This window comes from Protomyctophum bolini (assembly GCF_963924005.1).
Source record: "Protomyctophum bolini genome assembly, chromosome: 13".
Lineage (NCBI taxonomy): Eukaryota > Metazoa > Chordata > Actinopteri > Myctophiformes > Myctophidae > Protomyctophum > Protomyctophum bolini.
Window position 1 is genome coordinate 6,030,518 of NC_137874.1, and position 24,136 is coordinate 6,054,653.

At 44.7% G+C, this 24,136-nt stretch overlaps 1 protein-coding gene across 3 annotated transcripts in view; it reads right to left on the reverse strand.

The window, feature by feature from the left end:
• Window positions 1–24,136, reverse strand: part of taf1 (TAF1 RNA polymerase II, TATA box binding protein (TBP)-associated factor) — a 43,646-nt gene that overhangs the window by 13,361 nt on the left and 6,149 nt on the right. For all 3 annotated transcript variants that reach the window (XM_080780844.1, XM_080780843.1, XM_080780845.1), the window contains exons 9-32: window positions 22,308–22,521; window positions 21,798–21,905; window positions 21,200–21,367; window positions 20,368–20,495; window positions 18,883–18,990; window positions 17,963–18,136; window positions 17,201–17,374; window positions 16,548–16,652; window positions 16,239–16,439; window positions 15,956–16,097; window positions 14,260–14,390; window positions 14,057–14,137; window positions 13,580–13,729; window positions 12,671–12,790; window positions 11,348–11,523; window positions 10,196–10,425; window positions 9,051–9,258; window positions 6,298–6,469; window positions 4,585–4,799; window positions 3,498–3,606; window positions 2,489–2,587; window positions 1,251–1,428; window positions 481–548; window positions 178–300 (exon numbers count right to left, since the gene is read on the reverse strand). In XM_080780844.1, coding sequence (XP_080636970.1) covers window positions 178–300; window positions 481–548; window positions 1,251–1,428; window positions 2,489–2,587; window positions 3,498–3,606; window positions 4,585–4,799; window positions 6,298–6,469; window positions 9,051–9,258; window positions 10,196–10,425; window positions 11,348–11,523; window positions 12,671–12,790; window positions 13,580–13,729; window positions 14,057–14,137; window positions 14,260–14,390; window positions 15,956–16,097; window positions 16,239–16,439; window positions 16,548–16,652; window positions 17,201–17,374; window positions 17,963–18,136; window positions 18,883–18,990; window positions 20,368–20,495; window positions 21,200–21,367; window positions 21,798–21,905; window positions 22,308–22,521 — 3,582 coding nt within the window. The remainder of the gene's footprint in view (window positions 1–177; window positions 301–480; window positions 549–1,250; window positions 1,429–2,488; window positions 2,588–3,497; window positions 3,607–4,584; window positions 4,800–6,297; window positions 6,470–9,050; window positions 9,259–10,195; window positions 10,426–11,347; window positions 11,524–12,670; window positions 12,791–13,579; window positions 13,730–14,056; window positions 14,138–14,259; window positions 14,391–15,955; window positions 16,098–16,238; window positions 16,440–16,547; window positions 16,653–17,200; window positions 17,375–17,962; window positions 18,137–18,882; window positions 18,991–20,367; window positions 20,496–21,199; window positions 21,368–21,797; window positions 21,906–22,307; window positions 22,522–24,136) is intronic.

Consider the following 24,136-nt stretch of genomic DNA (forward strand, 5'->3'; position numbering starts at 1 on the left):
ATGTAGAAGACATTTTTAGAATCTGATCTCAGGTCAAAATCGGTTAAAGACATTTTTTCTTTATATATATACACAGACTGCAAACTAAAACAAACACGGGGTGTGAGGTTATAGGCAACTGTGACAAAACATCTAGAGACGAAGCAAAGGGAGAGAGGCTGGTTGTGTTAAACTCACATCAGGAACCACCATCATTTTCTGCGTCACAATATTGTCCAGGATGAAGGAAAAGGCCACCTGGTCGTCGTCGTCCAGCAGGGGGTTGATGGCTTTCTCCAACCTCACCAGCCTGTCTTCCTTCTGCACACAGACAGACAGACAGACAGACAGACAGACAGACAGACAGACAGACAGACAGACAGACAGACAGACAGACAGACAACATCCAGGGGGTCATATATACCGTCATAGGGGTCAACAACAACAACAGGAGAACACGGGTAATGGAGGCTGGGAGTCGTACAACAGATTCACACTCACCTCTTTTAGTTTAGCGTCACACAGGTCCAACATGGTCTGAGCCACCTGGGTTATTGGATGCTTTGCACCTGCAATGTCCCCAACAGAGAGAGAGAAACAGTTTAATATCTACTACTGACTTACTGTGCTGAGTAATAAAAACTTTCTAAAAAAAATTCTAAAATTCTAAAACGGGTAGTCCCAATACTTCATTCTGATTGGCTGGTTACCGCCACGTCACGTGACCGGTGTAAATTTCACCGATAACCCACACTCCCTTCAATCACTTTGTATCACCCTGCAGCCTTGTAGCTGAACTGGGGAAGGGCGGGGAGCGCTTGATTGCTTTACAAACACATGCTGTGCGGGGCGTCTAAGCACCGCCCCGGCTCATTATGACTGTGAATGTGTGGCTCCAGGCAGCCCCGTAAATACATCAAGCGCTATTCTCCCGTCACATAAGCTATACTTGCCGAGCAAAACAAGGAAGTGTTGTGGCTCTGGCTCGCTCGCTCTGGTGGCGCAAAAGCGTAGCTACTTTTGTGAATTTAATAGTTTTATTAGGTTAATATTGCTATATGTTTGTAACCGTTTTCCGCTGCGCGTCGGGTCTGCCTACGCCACCCAGGCAGTGTAAAATACCCAGTAACCTGAGACCTCTTCGTGGCTTACTGCTTAAGTTGATAATAGCTGTTAAAAGTAATAATCGATATGGACAGAATGTCACGTTACATTATACAATTAGAATATTCCCATTCCAAATTCCAAAAATTCAAGACAGCTCGCCTCACCGTTGTACGTGGCACTGTTTTTAACGATGAGCTCCACGTTCTCGCGGAACTCCTCCCGAGACGGGTACAGTCTCTTCCGCACGTTCTCCCTGAGCGTCTGCAGGTCCATGGGCCGAGTGATGATCTTGTAGTAGTCCTTCACGACCTTGGCATTGACTGGCGTGTGGAACGGATATGTCTGTGTGCCGGGGGGCGAGACGGAGAAGATAAGTCATGCAGAGCCTGTGTTACCCCGGGGGGGGGAGCTGTAGCACTGTGTGAAATGTGATATTTGGCAACCCTTTTTGGGGCGGAAACCCCTGTTGGTGTTTTAAGCATGATGTTGTGCTTTAGCTATTGAAACATGCACACATGGCATCAACGCATGGTGTTGTGTGCAGGCGCCCTACACTCTGTCTTTCGTTTTCTTTTCTTTTATCCCCCTGTTCCCCTCACTGTATATATACTTTTTTTCCCTTTTCGCTTCCTATATGATGAATTCCTGTTCTGTTCTTTAACTACATAGAAGTGTCTATTTGTTTGTCTCTAAATGTTTTGATGAATTGAACAATGTGGACCCTGTTGTAAACAAGTGTAAGGCTTAATTGGGTCGTCCACTCACAGTTAACAGTCTTTGTATTGAGTTTGTGCTTGAAATGTACTGTAATTCTGCAAACTGTTAATAAAGATTTCAATCAATCAAAAAAGCAGATCTACAAGCTCATATGAACTTGTAGGTCTGCTATTTTTGAAAAATCGTGAAAATGTGCGTTTAGTCTTTGAATATATAATATTCTTTCAGAGTTTCAGTTTATAACTCAAATCTTTGCTTCTGGGGGGGGGGGGGGGGGGGACAACATATTTTCAGATGAGGGCATATTACATATCATTTTTGGGGTCCTTGACATGAAATATTGAGAACCACTGATATAGAAACATGAGTTTTTTTCAGGAAAAAAAAGACATTTTAAAAATACATTTTTCACAGTCTGTGTTCAAATTTTAACCCATTCTGACCGGGAACCCATTTTGGTGTTAGCATCATGTTATGCTTTTAGCTATTGAAAAATAGCAGATCTACAAGGTCAGAGCTTGTAGGTCTGCTATTTTTTGAAAAATCGAAGAACAACTGACATTCTTTCAGAATCTGATCTCAGGTCAGAATGGGTTAATCAGACCAAGTGTGTGTCCAGTGGAAACCTCGTATGAATCTGATCTCAGGTCAGAACGGGTTAATAGTTAGCGAGTAGTAGTCTCACATTAGGGTGGTCCCGCATGTCGTTGATGATGCTCTCCAGCACCGAAGACAAGGTCACCATGGGGTCCGTGCGCCTGCGGTGGATGGACTTGTGTGGTCTCTGAACAAGAGGAACAGGAATAATGAACAAGAGTCAAACCGACCGTTTATACAAAGAAACACGGACGATGAAAGGAAACGGTCGTCCTCGATGAGGACAACAACGTGGTTAGAAGAAAAGCGTCAGAAAAGAGCTCACGTTAAACTAAGGTACAACCGTAGTGGTTCTAAAGATAGATACATTATGACTTGGACCCCTTTCATAGAGTTTGAAGAAAGTATACCTTTCACTTAAACCCATATTCCCCAGTATAATCCGATACCTCACACCAAACCTGACATTGGTGCGACCTCTGGTTCGAGGCCCTCAGTAAGTAGACAGTTGGATATAGAGCAATTTACTATCTAAACTGAATGATGGATACAATGTATGTAACCTAGATACCCATACCCTGACGGAAAATGCTGTTTATTTTATTTTATTATTCTTTTTTTTTTCTCTTCTTACTATGTTCATTAGTACTTTCAAAACTAGTTTACTAATTACTTGTACTGTCTTGTACTGTCTGTCTTTGTTTTATTTCTCTTGTTCTGACCTTGATTGGGGGGGGGGGGATATTTACGTGTCAAAAAATGTACACATATGTTTTTTTTTTCATTTATTCATCAATAAAAATCTAAATAAAGTGTTTAACCCATTCTGACCGGGAACCCATTTTGGTGTTAGCATCATGTTATGCCTTAGCTATTGAAAATAGCAGATCTACAAGCTCATAGCGCGCCACCGAGTGGCGCGCTACGAGCTTGTAGGTCTGCTATTTTTTGAAAAATCGAAGAACGACTGACATTTTTAGAATCTGATCTCAGGTCAGAATGGGTTCATCAGAACAGCGTGTGTCCCAGTGGAAACCTCGTATGAATCTGATCTCAGGTCAGAATGGGTTAAAAAATAATAAAAAGAGAGCTCTCACGTTGAGGTAGTCGCAGTGCACGGCGCTTCCGACGCGCCTCTTCTTCTTAGGCGGGAGCTGTTGTTTGGGGAACTTGAGCACTAAGGACTTCCTCCGCACCTCATCGGCACTATGGGGGGGGAGGGGATGGATTAAATGGTTAAATGGTGCATTTATATATAGCGCCTTTTATCCAAGGCACTTTACATAGATTGTTGCATTACATTCACCCATCATTCACACACACACACACACACGTTCATAATATACACCGACGGCGGCGGAAACCAATGCGAGGCACCGACCTGCACACCTGGGAGCAATTAGGGGGTTCAGAGTCTTTGCTCAAGGACACTTCGACACTAACTCTCTGGGGGGGGGGGGAGCCCAGAGGGTTCGAACTGGCAACCTTGCGGTTACCATCCGGTCTCTCTACCCCTGAGCCACCGCCGCAGCCCACTAGATTATTGCGAACGCAGTGAACACTAACTATGAGACCTAGCAGAACATTGTCTGTCTGTCGGTCTGTGTGTGTGTGTGTGTGTGTGTCACGCTGTAACACCACCTGCCCGCCACCAGAGGGAGCAGCTGTATCACACACAAACAACACACACAAAAACATAACTAAAAAAAAACTTGACTTAAAAAATGTAATTTAAAAAAAAACTTAAAAAAACACACCCATGCACACGCTAAAACATTAACTTAAAAAATTTGTAACTTAAAAATTAAATCTTAAAAAAAAAAACACTAAATTTACGAGCTGCGTTCGCTTCCCGCGTCCGCGCGTCTTACTCGTAGTCTATGTGTTCAAATTTAACTAATTCTGAACGGGAACCCATTTTGGTGTTAGCATCATGTTATGCTTTAGCTATTTAAAAATAGCAGATCTACAAGCTCATAGCGCGCTACGAGCTTGTAGGTCGGCTATTTTTGAAAAATCGAAGAACGACTGACATTTTTAGAATCTGATCTCAGGTCAGAATGGGTTAATCAGACCAGTGTGTCTCCAGTGGAAACCTCGTATCAATCTGATCTCAGGTCAGAATGGGTTTAAGCAGCTCGGCTTCGACAGAACAACCACATGGAGAGAGATCCACAACAATACCTCTCAATGAGCTGCTTGCCCAAGACGATCTTGGTGCCCTCCACCTTGATCAGCTCCTCGTTGTCATTGTGGATGATGGTGGTCTTCTCCAGCTCCTCCTCCTGCTCCTCCGTCATGGCCACGGGGTTGGAGGGAGGCGCGTTGGTCTGGTAGTACAGCGGGCAGAACTTGTTGGTCCTCATGTGTCCGATGGCGCCGCACGCGCCGCACTTTAGCTAAGGGGAGAGAGAGAGAGAGAACGGGACATGTGCTGCTCGTCATATTGGTTAACCCATTCTGACCTGAGATCAGATTCATACGAGGTTTCCACTGGACACACACTCGTCTGATTATAACCCATTCTGACCTGAGATCAGATTCTAAAAATGTCAGTCGTTCAATTTTTCAAAAATAGCAGACCTACCTAGATCTGCTATTTTTCAATAGCTAAAGCATAACATGATGCTAACACCAAAATGGGTGCCCGGTCAGAATGGGTTAATATCAATGCATTGGAAGAAGATTAGTGGCAGTGAATTCTCACACTCCCAGGTTAAAAAAAGAAGCCCCCCCCAAATGTGCAGATAACCAGCAAGCTGGTAAGAAATAAGATGTAAATGATGTAAATGATGTAAGTGATGTAAATAGGTTTTCAATGTAATGAGTCCTAGGATGCAGGGGTTGGTCTTTTAGAGATGAGTCCCAGGGACATTTTATGAGTCCCACTTCAACCACGTTGACGTTGTCATGAATATTTTGCCATTTTTTACAAATCGCAGAATTTAACTCCCATTTCATTCTATATGGTTTTACTTTTAACGTGGTTATATTCATGTAGAAAACAGAAGAAGAAGAAATTATTATTATAGCTAAAGCTATAGCATAATAAACTAGAATAAAAAAAAACAGTACAGTACTGCATCCCATTCCACACCCACATCAACACCACCATCCGATCCGCCTACTTCCACCTCAGAAACATCAACCGCCTGGCCTCCGCCCCTCCCTATCTCCCCACAGTGCCGCAATCCTGGTTCACTCTCTTGTCACTTCCCGCCTGGACTACTTCTCTTTGGTCTCACCCCACAAACTCCTCCATTAACTCAGTCACATCACCCCCTGTTTTACACCAACTCCACTGGCTCCCCATCAAATACCGTATCGACTTCAATCAAAATCCTTCTCCACACATTCAAGGCCATTCATAACCTCACCCCCCCCCCATACCTGTCTGACCGTGTCCACGTCAACATCCCCACCCGGTCTCTCAGGTCTGCCTCCTCCCTCACCCTGAAAGTCTCTCCCAGCCCGTCTCTCCACCATGTGGGCTCAAGAGCCTTCAGCCGCTCTGCCCCTCACCTCTGGAACTCCCTCCCTCCCCCCTGACATCAGAAACATGGACTCTATCACCAAATTTCAAACCCACCTGTTTAGGCAGTCCTATGACTCTGTGTGACCTCTGTGTCTTCTGCTGCAAGCTGTGCCCTAGTTTATTTTTCTTTCTTTTTCCTGCTTTTAACTGTGTTCTTGTACTGTTTTTAACCTGTACAGCGACCCTGAGTGCCCTGAAAGGCCACTTATAAATCAAATGTATTATTATTATTATTATTATCCCGTGGATGCAGAGGTCGTTGTTTTATTGCGTCCCTTAACTATGAACACCCTATTTTAATCTCCGAGGAAGCGATAAGCGAGAAGGTTAAAAGTTTAAAGTAACACATCCGTGGAGCTTACTTTGACCTTGAGGTCTGGCCTCTCCTTGACCTTCTTGGGCTTCTTCTCCGGCGGGCCCTTGAACTTGTCCTTCTCCTGGTTGCGTTTCAGCCTCCTCAGCTGCTCCTGGATGCGCCGTCGCTCCTTCCTCATCTCCTCGCGGTGCTGCTCGTCGAACAGGGCGAACTTGCGTCTGCGAAGAGAGGAAGGAAAGACGTGAAAATGTCTTCTACGTCCTGACAGTTTTCTGAAAAAGCTATGTTTCTATGTGTCAGTCGTTCTTCGATTTTTTTCAAAAATAGCAGACCTACAAGACCTACAAGCTCGTAGCGCGCCACTCGGTGGCGCGCTACGAGCTCGTAGCGAGCTCGTAGCGCGTACAAGCTCGTAGCGCGCCACTCGGTGGCGCGCTGCGAGCTTGTAGGTCTGCTATTTTTCAATAGCTAAAGCATGACATAATGCTAACACCAAAAGAGGTTCCCGCCCACAATGGGTTAAAAGTTTTTACAGAAGCATTCAAATCAGGAGATTGAATAATAATGACAGTACTATACTGACAGCTTCATCTAATAAACCCACAAGTAAAAAGTAGAATTTTAGAACCTAGTGAGTTAATCTAACCTATAGATTCTATTGTTACAAATATCTGTATGCTGTATAAACCTTAACTTAAATACCGCAGACATCTCTCTGTCTCTCTCTCTAAACTGTGGCTGTTGCTGAAAATCTTCGTAGAGATCACAGTCAAATAAATAGTTTTATAAATAATTGATTGTATAGCACGACGGCTTTGGCCGAATGGAAATAGCAATATCTTCATAATTAGTTCACCTATAAATACAAAAGTGCTTCACGAGAAACAACATGTAGCCAAGAGATAAAAAACCATAGTGCATTTCTAACCTATAGATTGTATATACCCTATTTAGACCTGAGGCCGATTCTAAAAACAATGGCTTCAAAATCTTAACAGTTTTTTTTTTTTTTAAAGCAGATCTAGAAGCTCGTAGCTGAAAAAGCTATGTTTCTATGTCAGTCGTTCTTTGATTTTTCAAAAATAGCAGACCTACAAGCTCGTAGCGCGCCACCGAGCTTGTAGATCTGCTATTTTTCAACAGCTCTGCTAAAGCATAACATAATGCTTAACCCATTTTGGGGCAAGAACCCCTTTAGGTGTTAGCATCATGTCATGCTTTAGCTATTGTAAAAATAGCAGATCTACAAGCTCGTAGCGCGCCACCGAGTGGCGCGCTACGAGCTTGTATAGGTCTGCTATTTTTGAAAAACCGAAGAACGACTGACATAGAAAAACATATATTTTTCAGAAAACCGTCAGGATGTAGAAGACATGTTTCAGAATCTGATCTCAGGTCAGAATGGGTTTTAATTAAAACACCAAGATGTTCCCGGCCCCCTGTGTCTGTCTCTCGTCTCCCCAACGGGTGCAGTACTTAGTTTTTGGTTTAGACTAGTCATTTGGTTAGACCAGTCATTAGTCCTATACAACTACAACTCTATCTCAAACCCTCACCCTAAACCTATAACCTCCCACGGGGCAGCAGCACACCTAAACCTAACCTTAACCCATGTCTAACCAATGACTAGTCTAAACCTAACCTCCCACGGGGAGGCAGCACACCTAAACCTAACCTTAACCCATGTCTAACCAATGACTAGTCTAAACCTAACCTCCTACGGGGAGGCAGCACACCTAAACCTAACCTTAACCCATGTCTAACCAATGACTAGTCTAAACCTAACCTCCCACGGGGGGGGCAGCACACCTAAACCTATAACCTTAACCCATGTCTAACCAATGACTAGTCTAAACCTAACCTCCCACGGGGAGGCAGCACACCTAAACCTAACCTTAACCCATGTCTAACCAATGACTAGTCTAAACCTAACCTCCCACGGGGGGGCAGCACACCTAAACCTAACCTTAACCCATGTCTAACCAATGACTAGTCTAAACCTAACCTCCCACGGGGGGGCAGCACACCTAAACCTAACCTTAACCCATGTCTAACCAATGACTAGTCTAAACCTAACCTCCCACGGGGAGGCAGCACACCTAAACCTAACCTTAACCCATGTCTAACCAATGACTAGTCTAAACCTAACCTCCCACGGGGAGGCAGCACACCTAAACCTATAACCTTAACCCATGTCTAACCAATGACTAGTCTAAACCTAACCTCCCACGGGGAGGCAGCACACCTAAACCTAACCTTAACCCATGTCTAACCAATGACTAGTCTAAACCTAACCTCCCACGGGGGGGCAGCGCACCTAAACCTATAACCTTAACCCATGTCTAACCAATGACTAGTCTAAACCTAACCTCCCACGGGGGGGCAGCACACCTAAACCTATAACCTTAACCCATGTCTAACCAATGACTAGTCTAAACCTAACCTCCCACGGGGAGGCAGCACACCTAAACCTAACCGTAACCCATGTCTAACCAATGACTAGTCTAAACCTAACCTCCCACGGGGGGGCAGCACACCTAAACCTATAACCTTAACCCATGTCTAACCAATGACTAGTCTAAAACTTACCTCCCACGGGGAGGCAGCACACCTAAACCTATAACCTTAACCCATGTCTAACCAATGACTAGTCTAAACCTAACCTCCTACGGGGGGGCAGCACACCTAAACCTATAACCTTAACCCATGTCTAACCAATGACTATAGTCTAAACTAAGTATGCACCGCCCTCCCCAACATCTCCAGGAACAACAACGTGAGGAACGTTGGGGGACTCACATGAAGTCGTCGTCCTTGGTGGTCCTGATGCGGAGGTAGGCGTCGATGACGGACGCCTTGCGCACCGTCTCACAGCGCACGTACTCCTTGCCGTCCTCGTCGCGGAAGGTGCGGTAGATCTTCAGCCGCCGCCCCGTGGCCGCCGAGTTCAGGCTGGTGACGGAGGAGGCGTCGTCATCCTTGTGGGAGCCCGTGGACAAGGCGCTGGCTGTAGTGTTAGTGTGTGTGTGTGTGTGTGTGGCGGATCAGAGAGAGGGGGAGAAAAAGGATAAACGGTTATATAACCCCATTCTGACCTGAGATCAGATTCATATGATGGTTTCCACTGGGACACATACTGTGTCTGATGAACCCATTCTGACCTGAGATCAGATTCTAAAAAAATGTCAGTCGAAAAAATAGCAGACCTACGAGCTCGTAGCGCGCCACTCGGTGGCGCGCTACGAGCTTGTAGGTTTCAAAATTTTCAAAAATAGCAGACCTACAAGCTCGTAGCGCGCCACTCGGTGGCGCGCTACGAGCTTGTAGGTTTGCTATTTTTGAAAAATCGTGAAAATGTAGTGCAAATCTTTGAATATATATCTTTCAACGCGAATGTTTTCAACTCGTATCTTTTGTAGAATCGTTCCCGGTCAAAATGGGTTAAAGTACTAAAAGTACTCATTGTGCAAAATGTCTACAAAATCTATTGAAAATAGCAGATCTACAAGCTCACAATGCGTCGCGTTGCGATCTTGTAGTTCGGCTATGTTTCAAATGGCCGAAATGTATAGGGGTGAATTGGTTAATGTATGTTTTGATTAATTCGATTAGTTATTAACGGTTAAGTTTAACCGACTGAACTATTAACGTCCCTAGTTGTTTGTTTCATTAACCCTTTTGGTGTTAGCATTATGTCATGCTTTAGCTATTGAAAAATAGCAGATCTACAAGCTCATAGTACGCCACCGAGTGGCGCGCTACGAGCTTGCAGGTCTGCTACTTTTGAAAAATCTAAGAACGACTGACATGGAAACATAGCTTTTTCAGAAAACTGTCAGGATGTAGAAGACATTTTTTTTAGAATCTGATCTCAGGTCAGAATGGGTTTTAATGTGGATATAAACACAGCCACAGCACTCAAAAAAACAACAACACAAACTCACAGAACCCTTTGCGCGCCTTGCGCCCCTTGTGGTCGCGGTCGCTCTCCTCGCCCATCAGCATCCTCTGCAGCTCCTTCCTCTCCTGCTCCTCGCGGTCGCGGGACATCTGGGAGATGGTCTTCTTGTTCTGCAGCATGTTCTCGATGTTCTTCCCCAGCTCCTCCAGGTCGCTGTCCTCGGCGGAGGAGCTGTCCGTGTCCGTGGAGAGCACCTCTGTGGACTCCAACACCCTGGGGGGGAAAAGGAGCGAGGTCTGTTAAGACGTGTGGAGAGCACCTCTGTGGACTCCAACACCCTGGGGGGGAAAAGGAGCGAGGTCTGTTAAGACGTGTGGAGAGCACCTCTGTGGACTCCAACACCCTGGGGGGGAAAAGGAGCGAGGTCTGTTAAGACGTGTGGAGGCGACTAACGACTAACGTTTTGACCTAGAAGGTCTTCATCAGACCTCTCCTCCTTCTAAAACAAACTACACCATAAGGATATCTCCGTCACTGGTTGGTTTCCACATTCGTATGTACCTTTATATCCAAAACCACGTTACAATGAGCGTTGCGTTCACCCACTCACACAGGGTTCAATGTTGAACCCCCCATTTAATGGCATTTCCATCTCTGGGACCCCAAATTTGTATTGTAAAATCAATGTTAACGAATCCATTTGGTTCCATTTGTACACTCTCAGAGTTACAGACCCATAAGGGTCCATTTGGCTCCAAAGTATCATTTAGCTGGGGACCCCCTGGAACTGCCTCAAGGACCCCCTGGGGGTCCCCGGTCCCCACTTTGGGAACCACTGAATTAGACGTGTTGCAGTAAGCTGTGGTAATACAGCGAGGGGGTAAAACGCTAACGAACAGAAAGGTGAATCGAATAATAATTGGAAAAGAGGGAAAACAGCTCAATTACAGTGTATTATTGCACCTATTAGCGTACATTTCTATCCATTCTCTTGCATCACAAATGTAGGCCTGTCTTGTAAGGCAGTCTGTCTTGGCAGTGCCAGTAACATTTCTTAAATTAGCCCCATGTTCTGGCCGGCCATCAAAATGCCATAGAAAGAAATTGGCCCCAAAAATTGTCCCGAGGCCAAACCTGACGAATTTGCTCTATAGCGACAAAAGAGGAAGAGAGGGGGGGTTTTTTTGGGTCTCACTTGTTCTGCAGGTCAAAGATCCTCTGGCACTCCTCCTTGTAGCGCTCCTGGTGTTCGGCCACGGAGAAGCGGGATCCTCTGGCGAACTTGCTCATGGGTCCCTCGCCCGTGCGCGCTTGCTCCGTCGACATGGTCCGCACGACGTCGATGACCTCCCAGCGGGAGAGCTTCTTAATCTGAGACGTGGCAGAGACATAGTCTTTTCAATAGCTATACCTTTTCATTAGTAATTATTTCTCTCACATATTCGTACCCCCCCCCCCCCCCCAGCTCATAGACTGTAAAAAATATGGACAAAGCGTTCCCCCGGGTCTAACATGAACGTAAAATGAAGCCTGTCAGCCCTTGAATTGTAAGTCGCCATCTTTCTAGATCCGTTTGGGCCCCAGCTGGCCCATTGGCTGGCCCAGACAACGAGGCGGGACTTCCCCCCCTTCTTCTTAGTTGGTTTTTATTTTGACTCGAGTGGGTGGGGGAAATCCCGATCATAGACTGTAACGGTAGCCACGACCCTCAGAACATATGCGACTTTATGGTCATTTTTTAAATAAATGGGACCATAATTTTCCAAAAAGAATATTATGACATTAGAAATGAGACTTTAAACTAGTGACTAGAAGCAGAAAGTATTCATGACCATGTTTATTAAGGTAATACAGTCTAGGTGAAGTTGGGCCCAAATACATGGACTTCGGTTTTTTTGGGCCCAATGACAGCGCCACAACAATATCTGTCTGACTGCCCCCCTTGCCCCAGCTATGGGACGTTATCAGCCATGTACGAACACGTTCGTACCCCCTCGTATACTCCATGATTCATAACGCAACGCAACACAACTTAAGAACGGAACATTTAGCTGAAGGTACTGAACATTTGTACCTTATGATGGCATCGCTCCACAGGCTGGGTTGCGCAACATTCGATATTATTTCCCGGTGGGACGTCATTGGAAATGTTCCCCACTATTTTAGCCGATGAGACCAAAAATCTTAAAATCATTCCGTCCAATTCTAAGCAAAGATTATGTGGTTAAGACGGCCCATCGCAGTGCAGTCACTAGTCGCGTTAGAATTAAATCATACCTCCCGTTGTGGCGATCGCCTCGGGAGTGTTTTGGCTACATTAAGCTACATCCGGGATAGCGCCTGGTCTGTCGCAAAAATGTCGCTGCTATAAATCGCTGGCCGCTATGATTTCATGGATTAAATGGCGTGTTAAAGTGGACGCAGCCACAGTGGCACAGGTTAACTACACTTATTAATTAAGTGCTTATGGTATATACTTCTACAGGGTAGCTAAATGCGATTTCTGCACACATTTCACCTCTTCTTCTGGAACGCCAAATTTGCGCAGCAGTTGCTTAGCATTTTTAAGTGACAGTCTCCTCAGGTCAGCGTCTGTCCCCGTCACCGTCTTCTTGGCTGGCTGAGGCTCTCTGTCATCCTGGGGGTAAAAAAAAACACACACAGAATGTAAAAGAATGATCAAACAGCTGCCTGTATAGAGTAGACAATACGTTAGAGCAGGGGTGGGCAGCTGTGACGATGGAGAGAGCCACTATATTTCCACACTCATATTACTGTCGTAGCAATATAATTTTATATATAATAATATAATTTTTGCTATATTTGAATTGAAATTTTAATTAGAATCCTGAAAAGTAACCTTTTCATTGATTTTCAAATGGATTTAGTTTTAGTCACGATAACTTTATGAACTAAATACAAATTGTACACAAAAACACAACACTACTAATACCAGTCGTTAAGTACTAGTCATTTAATACTAGTCATTAAGTATAATTAAAAGCAGGTCATGTTTGCATGTTTGGAATTGCAACAGCTGAGATCAATATTATATCAGTATTCTGATATATTAACCTGCGGGCGGGAACCCCTTTTGGTGTTAGCATTACGTTATGCTTTAGCTATTTAAAAATAGCAGATCTACAAGCTCGTAGCGCGCCCCCCAGAGCGGCGCGCTACGAGCTTGTAGGTCTGCTATTTATTTTTTTTTAATCGAAGAACGACTGACATAGAAACATAGCTTTTTGCAGAAAACGGTCATTTTCAAACAGACATTTTTTTAGAATCTGATCTCAGGTCAGAATTGGTTAAGTGAAGGTGGGAGCCGCATGTGGCCCAGTGGCCCGCCCCTGCGTTAAGAGGGTGGTGGGGGGGTCAAAGGGGACTAGGCTGAGAATGGAGCAGAGGTCAAGGCCTCTTCATATACCTTCTGCTGAGTGGGCTTGTTGGGCACTTTGACGTAGGAGAAGCCCTCTCCGCAGCCGGTGGGGTCGGCCACGCCGGTGACCTCCAACAGACACTTCCCCTTCATGGCGGCGATGAAGGCTCTCGTGGTGTTCCACGGCGCAGTTCGGACCTAATGGGGGGGTCAAAGGGGGCAGTGATAAAAAATCTGAGCTTTTGCGCACACATCCCCCCAAAAAACACCTCAACGTCGATTATGACAGAAACACATGCTTGGGACATACGGACAAAGAAAACTTGTGATGTATTTTATTTTTATGTTATTGCCTATTTATTTTTTTTGTTTTCATCAAATACTTGGTGTAACTTCTGTGTGGGAAGTGAACGTGATATTGTTTATTTATGTCGTTGGGGTGTCTTATAATCCGTAAAGGGATGGGTCTTAACGACAAGACACGAAGAAAAGAAAAAAATCATTCATTCATAGATCTACACACACCTCATCGTCGATCTTCATCTGGAAGTCTTCTTCGTTCTCCTCCTCTGGAGCAAAGAAGGACTTCTCACCGTATCCGGCATCCTGAGAGGGAGGAACGTAACTTAGAAATGCTGCGGCAGACACTGACACACTGAAAGACTTTCTATCATCACATACTGTATGTAAGCAGGCAAGCAGGCATGCAGACAGACTGAATAGTTCACCTTGAGCCTTTGTTCGGCCACCAGCATACTGTAGTAAGCGCAGCACTGCTCGGGAGACACCACGGCTCTGATCTCCTCTTCCGTAGGCAGCCTGAACTCAGGCTTCAGCACCCACCAGTTAGAGTCCATCCCTGGAACGGGAGCCATATTAGCATGTGCCTATATATTGATCGCTTATTACAATAGAGCGCCGAAGTCCGACGTCAATATCGGTAGAGGGCGCAAGTCATGTCATTTTTATTTGCATTGTATAATCCCCAAAGGGGGGATTTTAGATCGCCTCATATAAGAACTGTGTTTGAAAAATAAACATGTCGTCCCGGCCGTTTCACTCATATGGATATGAAGAATCAACTGACTGAGAGAAAACGGTGAATGTTACTGCTGCTGAATTAGTTACGTACATTTTCGCTAGAAACAGACGCTATCAAATATGAGTGACCGACTGTCGTAAACGACACAGAGCCACCTCCCCGACAAATTCGCAGGGACACTTTGTTTATTTTTGGACCACAATGCTTTTATACGAGATGATTTTAAGATGAGCCCATGTTATTCTCCATAGAGAAATGACCTCCGTGAACCAGGGGATGAGAGAGTGACGTCAGGACTTCGGCACTCTAGTCTTAATACCATAAGAGGTGCGACCAATATCTTGTCATCATCATTGCAGTTATTGTTAGAACAGAGAGCCTGTGTTAATGATTTCACATTTTCACTGGATTGCCTTCCCGGTAGCCATGTCAAATGGATTATGATTCATAACAGCGACAACAAGTTATGATTCATAACGCAACACAACGTAGGAATGGAACATTTAGCTGAGGGTACTGAACATTGGTACCGTTTGAACTGAAGGTACTGAACATTTGTACCTTTTGAACTGAACATTTGTACTTTTTGAACCGAAGGTACTGAACATTTGTACCTTCTGAACCATACACAATCCTTAACTTTGGTCCACACTCCTTCTGACGTCCGAACCTTTCTTTGGGAAGTGACATGATTGCGAACTTCCGATGGGCGGTCCCCAGAACTTGGAACCCTGTGCGTTGCGCCGCCAGATGTCCTGACTCTATATACCAACTATAGTTTTGGAAAGCTTAAGTGCAAAACTGGAAGGTTTTCTGACATCAGAAGGAGTATATGCACCTTTAGACTAGCTCTTACCTCCGGAGTTACATCCATAGTCTCTCTCACTGTCCTCATCTGCCAAAGTATAAGGCACACTATTGCTGAACTCAAACGGTTGTTAACAGACAGTATTGCTGCTCTGAAGACACAGCCTGATTCATTGTGACGCTGCACATGCAGTCAAATGGTGAAAAGAAGAGTCAATGCCAAGCTATGAGTTAAGCATGTTTTAAGCATTATGATCTGCTATTTTTGAAAAAAGTCGTGAAAATGTGGTGCAAATCTTTGAATATTTGAAACGTTTTTAACTCAAATCTTTGCTTCTGGGGGGGGGGGGGGGCCTGGAACAACGTATTTCCAGATGGGGGGGTCGGCGGGCCAATTACATTTTTAGGAGTCCTTGACATGAAATAGTTTGAGAATCACCGACATAGAAACATAGGGTTTTTCAGAAAACTGTCATGATTCAGAAGACATTTTGTAGAATCTGGCCTCAGGTCTAAATGGGTCATGCAGTCATAGACGTGCGAGGAGAGGGACATTCTCAGAGTCGACGCCATACCTGTGCGCTTGAAGTCGGCACATAGCTTTAAGCGTTTCCGGATGCTGCTCTCTGAATGCGAGGGAAAGGCTTTCTTTATGTCCTCCATGCGAATCCTCCGCGGCCGATCTTTGCTCTTCCAGAACAGACGGTAGATGAACACCTACAGAATAAGGACACGGCACACAGGGGGGAATGTTGGAAGGGTTAGAGTTAGCCGTGTTACCGTTTACATGAAGATGAAACCTTCTATATAATTACTGCAAACTTCATTTCTTTGACACAGTTGAGCGTGCACACGTGCCTGTAGGAAGTCTCTGATGTGGGTGTTTGCTCGTTTGGAGTTGGGCCCCGGAACCTCGAACAGAGGACATTCTTGACCGACCACAAAGATGTCCACGAGCTCTCGTATGTAGTAGCCCTGACGCGTTCGCAGGACCAGGAAGTCCGTTTCCGGCATCTTGTGCAGGTAAACGGGGGCGCGGAAAAGGTTGTTCTCAAACGCCTGGAAGAAGGCGGGTAACATTTTGTGTTATTGATATGATAATATAATCAGTGATGATTTCCATGAGGTTCACTAGTGAGTCATTGGCTTTGACTAATCAACACTGACTTGCATCAGCTGTCCAGGGTGCAGGGAGCCCAGGAAGGGAGAGGTGTGGCAGTACACCGTCTCTCCATATTTGCAGTCTGGTGCGCCAGGATCCTTCCCAGGTTTCTGAGGAAACAAACGGGTTCAGGTTCAGGTTCATTTATTTGTTTGTCCCCGTGGGGCGATTTGGTTTACAGCAAGGCATAACACAGGCAGGTAACTTGAAACACAAAAACACAGTAAAAAGGCACATAGTACACATAGAACAATAAAACAGGATGGCAGTTCAGGTATCAGTGTAACATTATAATTCATAACATTTTCAGAACAGTTCAAATAATTCATACAAGCGAGTCAGGTGACAAGTTACCTCCTCGTCCTATCGGCATTTAGAGCCTGGATAGCTACAGGCAGAAAGGAGAACTGATACCTATTGCTTTTGGCCCCTGGAACTTTTAGGCGAAGGCCAGAAGGAAGCCGCTTGAACTCAGAGCTGAGGGGATGGGAGTTGTCCGTACAACAAACAACCAATGTTTCAGAATCATAAACAACTTTATTTACAGGTAAATGTGGTGAGTTAATGTACGGGGGGGAATTTGACTTGGTGGACAGTGTAAACAGCTCTTCTTAACAAAGCTGTATCTACAAAAACGGTAAACAACTGAAAGGCTCACCCTCTTGTAGTAGTTCTTTATCTTGGTGGCCATGCCAACTTGCATGATGAGCGGGGGATACTCCTCGCTGTACTCGGCCAGGATCAGGTCTCCGTCTTTGCCAGTCAAGTCCGGAGCGGTTCGCATAAAGAACATGTCTCCTCCACCTGCCGCCTGGCGCTCCTGCTCTCTCATCTATGACAAAACACACAGGAATATACACCAACAAACATTAGTTATACTGAAGTGTGGGGGGGGGGGTAGGGCCTTCTACGTTTCGGCCCCCAACCTCTGGAATGAACTCCCCAACCATCTCAGAGTTGCTCCCTCTCTCCTCTCATTCAAAACCTCACTCAAAACCCACCTCTTCAGGATAGCTTTCAACCAGCTGAGGTCTGGTTAGGATGTCCCCCCCTTCCCTCGTTTATCCTTTTATCTTTTTAACCTTGTACTGTTTTGCTTAGTTTTTTCCTAATAAAGTCTGTTCCTAGTGTTCTTATGTAAAAGCGCTATATAAATCTGAGCTATTATTATTAATATATGACTCAAAGACGTTGTCTGTACAGTAAGGCCTGGTACTTAACCCATTTTGGGCAGGAACCCCTTTTGGTGTTAGCATTATGTCATGCTTTAGCTACTGAAAAATAGCAGTAGCGCGCCACTCTACGAGCTTGTAGGTCTGCTATAAAATATTTATTTCAGAAAACTGGAGGACTTAGAAGATTTTTTTATTTTTATTTTTTTTTTGAGGTCTGGCCTAAATGGGTTAAATAAGGCTCCAACCTTGGCCTTCTTCTTGATGTGTTTGAGCAGAGGCTGGGCAGGGTGCGGGCCGGGCTGAGCCAACGCTCCGAACGAATACTTCTTCAGGGAGGGCCGGTGGAAGAGCCGCAGCTTCATGGGGCCCATGTGGGTGGGGAAGAATGGCTGCCGGAGCTCCACGGCCGGGATGGAGTGCTGGTGGTGGTGAAGAAGGAGGAGGAGCAAAATGTGCAGTGAATCAGTCGTATATATTTCGTCGACTAAAACTGACGACATTTTTTTCACTGACGAAAGCTAAATGGAAACTAAATAAAAACTAGGCTATGACGACTAAAACTAAGGCTCGATATACTGACAATTTCGTCAACAAATAAAAACTAGACTAAAATGTTAGGAAGGGACTATAGTGGACAAGAGATCCAGTATAAGTCATTTTACAATTAGTTGCATGCTGAAAATAGCCGATCTCTTTTCAGCAAGTTTAAAAACAGTCATTACGACGGCATCAAGGCCCGCCAAAATACATTTTAGTCGACTAAATAAACTGTAGATTTAGTCGACTAAAATCTTAGTTTTTATTCAAAAGTTCTCTTTTTTTTTTTACACCAAATAATGAATAAATGAATACAAATCAAACATATGAATCCATGAAAACAAAAACAAACAGAAAAACAGCTTGACATAACTCCAACAGTACGGCCTTTTTCAAGTTATCTTATGATATTTAGTCGACTAAAACTAGACTAACACTAAGACCATTCCAGGTGACTAGAATGTGACTGAAACTAAATGAAAACTATTGAAGAGACTTTGACTAAAAACTAGACCAAAATTTGCTGCCAAAAACAACACTGGCAGTGAATGAGCGATTATTAAAGTCTTGACTTGATCGGGCGGATCCGACTGACCACATCCATGTTCTCTGTGGTTCGAAGGCTCACCTGGATGATGTTGCCGCCAAAGCTCCCTCTCAGGCCCTGTTGTTTGGGGTAATAGAACTCATCGTTGGACAGGTTCCACGGGTCCTTCACTTCAGGCTGAGACATGTTCTGGGAGTGCGAGGGGAAGAAAATCAATTTAAGTGATTTAGTCCAAATTAAATCGAAGTCTATTAGTCCATCACATGCTTATACTCAACAATCCCGAGCTATTTTCACATTTACTTCTGTCAAGAAAGAAAAGAATTAGAAGCGAAACTGTATTAAGTAACTTAAAGTAAATCAACTGTATTCGTGAACATGTATCCTTACATGAATGCATGATTTAACCCATTCTGAACGGGAACCCATTTTGGTATTAGCATCATGTCATGCTTTAGCGATTGAAAAATAGCAGATCTACAAGCTCATAGCGCGCCACCGAGTGGCGCGCTACGAGCTTGTAGGTCTGCTATTTTTTGAAAAATCGAAGAACGACTGAAATTTTTAGAATCTGATCTCAGGTCAGAATGGGTTAATCAGACCAGTGTGTGTCCAGTGGAAACCTCGTATGAATCTGATCTCAGGTCAGAATGGGTTAATAAACTGTCATGAAACTTAATCCCTGGTTTCATATAGCAGCGGTAGTAGCATTGCCCATTCCTATGCATTTTGAAGAGACATAACCAAATTCGTTTTTTCACTGAAACAATTTGTTTTGCCTCCATTAGATTTTTACAATTTACGATTTTGATTTGCATGTACAATTCAATATATACCAATATTATAGAATCATCCAAAAATTACGCCGTTAGCCACTTTGTTTATTACACGCCATTAAAGGACCACTTCACCACTTTTCAACCTATCTTCATATAATAGGTCCTCACTAATAATCATGGAAAAAATGGTTTCTAAACTGCCCACAGCCGTCCTATGAGACACAGACAGAGTAGAAAAGAATCGTGCCGTTTTGTCATGGTTATTAGTGAGGACCTATTATATGAAGATAGGTTGAAAAGTGGTCCTTTAAGCCTTTGACAACAGTTGGTACATAAACACCCCCTCACACACAAACACACACACACACACACACACACACACGCACACGCATGCATGCATGCACGAACAACACACTATTTAAGACATATTTCAGTGACCAAGTCAAACAATCCAATATGTAAGCCAAGGGATAATATCTGGCTAGGTGGTCATCGTCGAGAGAGGGAGTTTAACCACCGAGGCGAAGCCGTTTTCGGGTATTTTTGAGCGCAATGTTTAGCTGTAAATTACATTGTTGTGTCAGTGTGTGTGTTTAGTTGTTTACATGGCTGTCATGTTGGAAACGGCACTAAATCAGCAGGGGGGGGGGGGGCAGCGGGGTTTGATTAGGCAGCATGGTCTGTTATCAAGAAATAACGCACCGCTGAATTCAGCGATTGCCGCCAATCGGAATCAAGCATTCAACCCGAGCCATGATGTAATACCGTTGAGATAACCGTGTTATACCTGCTGCGGTTCATCCTTTATAACCCCGGTCTTCCCCAGCAGGATGCGGCTCTTCTTCAGCGCAGACTCCTTTTTGTTCTCCTTGGACGGGGAGTTGGACGTCCTCTCCTCCTTCTCGTCGGGGATTTCTACACGATGACAAGTCAGACATGTGTTCATTTCGTTGGCTACCTGTTTTTTGACAAACTAAACAAAAATGTTAGGGAGGGACTACTGGAGAATAGATCCAGCAGAAGTCATTTTATGCTTGGCTGTGTGTGAAATTAGCCTATCTAATAAGCGCACAACGCATTCTGGGCATTTCCTTGTATTTTGGTTATTTTCGGCATGCGGCCAAGTGTAAATCAGGCATGGCCCACATGGCCGCGCCAAAATACTTTTTTGTAAGACTAAACCAACTGTAGATTAAATTGACAAAAATTATATATATGTTAAAATGTGACTAAAACTAAAACATTTCAGATGACTAAAATATGACAAAATATAAATAGATTTTTTGACTAAGAATTATCGGACAAACTGTCAATTGCACCACGGTGGTTCAGGCCGGTGTAGGTTCAAAATCCAGACGTTAAACATAGTCTGGATTTTCGGTGGTGAGGTGACCACCGAACTACAACATGACGTCACTGAGCCGCGGTGAAGAGCAAACCACCGCCACCGCTCCAGCCCTTCTCTCTGTTTTTACTCACCACCGCTCAACGTTATTTCAGCTCCGGTGGTCAGCTCACCACCGGAGCGGTGGTCACCTCACCACCGAAAATCCAGACTATGAATAGGCCAATAGTCTCAATCTAATGAAGCACAACAAGGCATCCGTATCCGTCCGTACCCAGAATGATGTTCTCGTCGTTGGGGTCCAGAGTGAGGACGGGCGGCATGAGAAAACGATCCATCGCCTGGTCGTCCCAGATGATGTTGTCCTCCCAGCGCCCGTACACCAGCTCCTCGCTGTCGATGGGGAAGATGGAGAACCAGGGGCAGTCGTCCTCGTGCATGGCTGTGTGCAGGACGGCAACGCAATCAATCAATCAATCAATCAATCAGTGAATTAATACAGGATTAGTAGTAAGTATAGCCTTGCCGAGCCATGAGGCCCCATAGGGCAGGAGCCTATCTCCTGTTTCTGTAGCGTGAGGCAGCTTGATGTACAAGTACACCCCCTGGACATGACGCTAGTATGTCGCAGGGACTAACCCCCAATCCAACCCTTGATGCCTTGAGTGTCAAGCAGGGAGGCACTGGGTCCCATTTTTACAGTCTTTGGTATGACCCGGCCGGGGATCGAACCCCCGACCTCCCAGTCTCAGGGCGGACACTCTAACCACAAGGCCACTGAGCTGGTATACACAACTACTACACAGGATTAGTAGTACATGGAGGATTAAGAACAGACAAAGAGACAACTAAATACTACACGGTGCCATTACCTTGATGGTCATGGTTGATTTTGTCCCGCTTCGAGCCAGAGATGGAAGAGGTTTTGGGCATGGGCGGGGGTGTGGGGGGCACCAACTGAGAGTTACTTCTAGAGAGACCTGTTGGGTACAGACATGTGTCTAAAAAAAAGGTGCTCTCAGTAGAGTGCAACTCTCCGCCAGGAGGCATGCCCTACTTCCCTCCGGTCCATCCGTCTGTGTGCGACGGTGCGTCACAAAGAACCCCTTTCGGTGTTAGCATCATGTTATGCTTTAGCTATTGAAAAATAGCAGATCTACAAGCTCATAGCGCGCCACCGAGTGGCGCGCTACAAGCTTGTATAGGTCTGCTATTTTTTTGAAAAATCGAAGAACGACTGACATAGAAACATTTTCAGAAAACCGTCAGGATGTATAGAAGACATTCTTTTTTAGAACCTGATCTCAGGTCAAAATGGGATGATTCAGAATGATTTTGAATGACATGCATATATGATATAATGTGAAGACTCTCTTTCTCACCCTGCTGTACGTTGTAAGCGTTGGCGTTGCGGGTCATGCTGGAGGGTAACCACCCCGCTAGGCTGGCCCGTGCCGTCTTGGTTCCCTTGTGCTTCACCTCCTCCCCGTTCCAGATGATGTCGTCCTCCCACTGGAGCTGGGTCACCATGAGGAACAGCTCGTTCTCAAGGACCTGTTTGTCCTCCTTCTCCTCGTCGCCGCTATCCCCCTCGTCCTGAAAAGTCGATTGAAATCAATAAAAAAATGTAGGGGGGGGGGGGCTAGTGTGATGTGAAATGTGAGCTTTTAGTCATATTCCATCATATTCAAGTGCTTTTGGAGAGAAATGATCAGTCACTTTCAGTAGTAGAGCAGGGGAGCTTTGTGTGTCTGTGACTGTGCCCAGGTGATGATGGTCGTTGCTCATCAAGGAAGGCAATTATGTTTCTGCACTGTCAAAAGTAATGCTACTTCTTTTGCAATGTAGTTAAATAAAAAAATCTTAGGGGGGGATGAATTATATAAAATTAAAAAAAAATTCTTTAAAATATATATATTCTTTAATATCGTGAAAAATTGTATCGTGAACCTCATATCGTGATACGAATCGTATCGTGAGTCGAGTGAATCGTCACATGCCTATTTGTTACACACAACACCTGTATAGTAGGCATGTGGAAAATAATCGATACGTATCGATACATCGATTATGACGTGTGCGATGCGAGTGAATCGGTTCATTCACTGTGTGTCGGTAGAATTGACGGGTGAAATCTCGATGGATCGTTCGCGGAGTGCTTGTATCGGTAAAATCCGTGGTTGCACTGTTTTTTCATGGTAAATTTCACCCTATCCTGTGTTTCCGAGGCGCATTCAACGTACCATCAGAAAGGAAGAAAAAAAAAAGGTCTCTCGCGAGTCGCAGCGCAGACACAGGGCGCGTTCGGAAATAGCGCACTGAGCCCACTGTGCAATGCAAACTAATAGGAGAGTGTGCTCCGGTGTGGTATTTCCGAACGCGCCCACAGTCAGTGAACAGAAGCTACCGTACGACGGTGCAGAGGGTGCTTCCCGCAGAGGAGACACGTTGAGAACAGACAGACTCAGACTATAATAGCACCCGCGACTAACAGAAGTGAGCCCCACGCATTAAACAAGAAGCACCACCTTTACTCTTTAGCTTTATAAAATAGCTGTCCGAGTAGCTTTGTCCGTCGATCAGTTGACTTTTCACTGTAGCGCTGCGTGCTGGACTGCTGGTAATGAGCCACACTCCACAGCTGTGCTTGCTGATTATCCGACGCAAATCTGCGTCGCGATCATTATCAATTTGTAATTAAAGAAAGCTTCTGCAGTCTGCACACACGTGTACAACAACAACAACGCCACAGCAACTTTCCACTGTCCAGCTTTCCCCTGCTGTTCTCTGGGATAGAAGCCTTATTTATATTCTGCAGCAAGACGGTGTCGCACGCCTAAAATTGCAGATCCACAAGCTCACAGCGGGGCGTGGATGAGACGCGTTGTGAGCTTGTACATCTGCTATGTATTATTTATAACGTTAATAATACATGCAGGCCAGGGTCTTCAATGTTTTTCAGGTCAAGCCAAGGACCACTTAGCTGAGAGTGAGAGATCAAGTAGGGACCCCCATATAGGCAATTATATTATAAAACTGTTGCAGATTAAACTAGACATAGACTTGTTTGACAGCACTACAAGTGTGACCTGTAATTTTTGTTTTGTTTATTTGTTTCTTTTCTATTTATATGTTGGTAACATTAATTGATGAACGATAGGCTATTACATTTTAATCTCTTGAAACCTCTATACTCAAAACCTCAAATTGA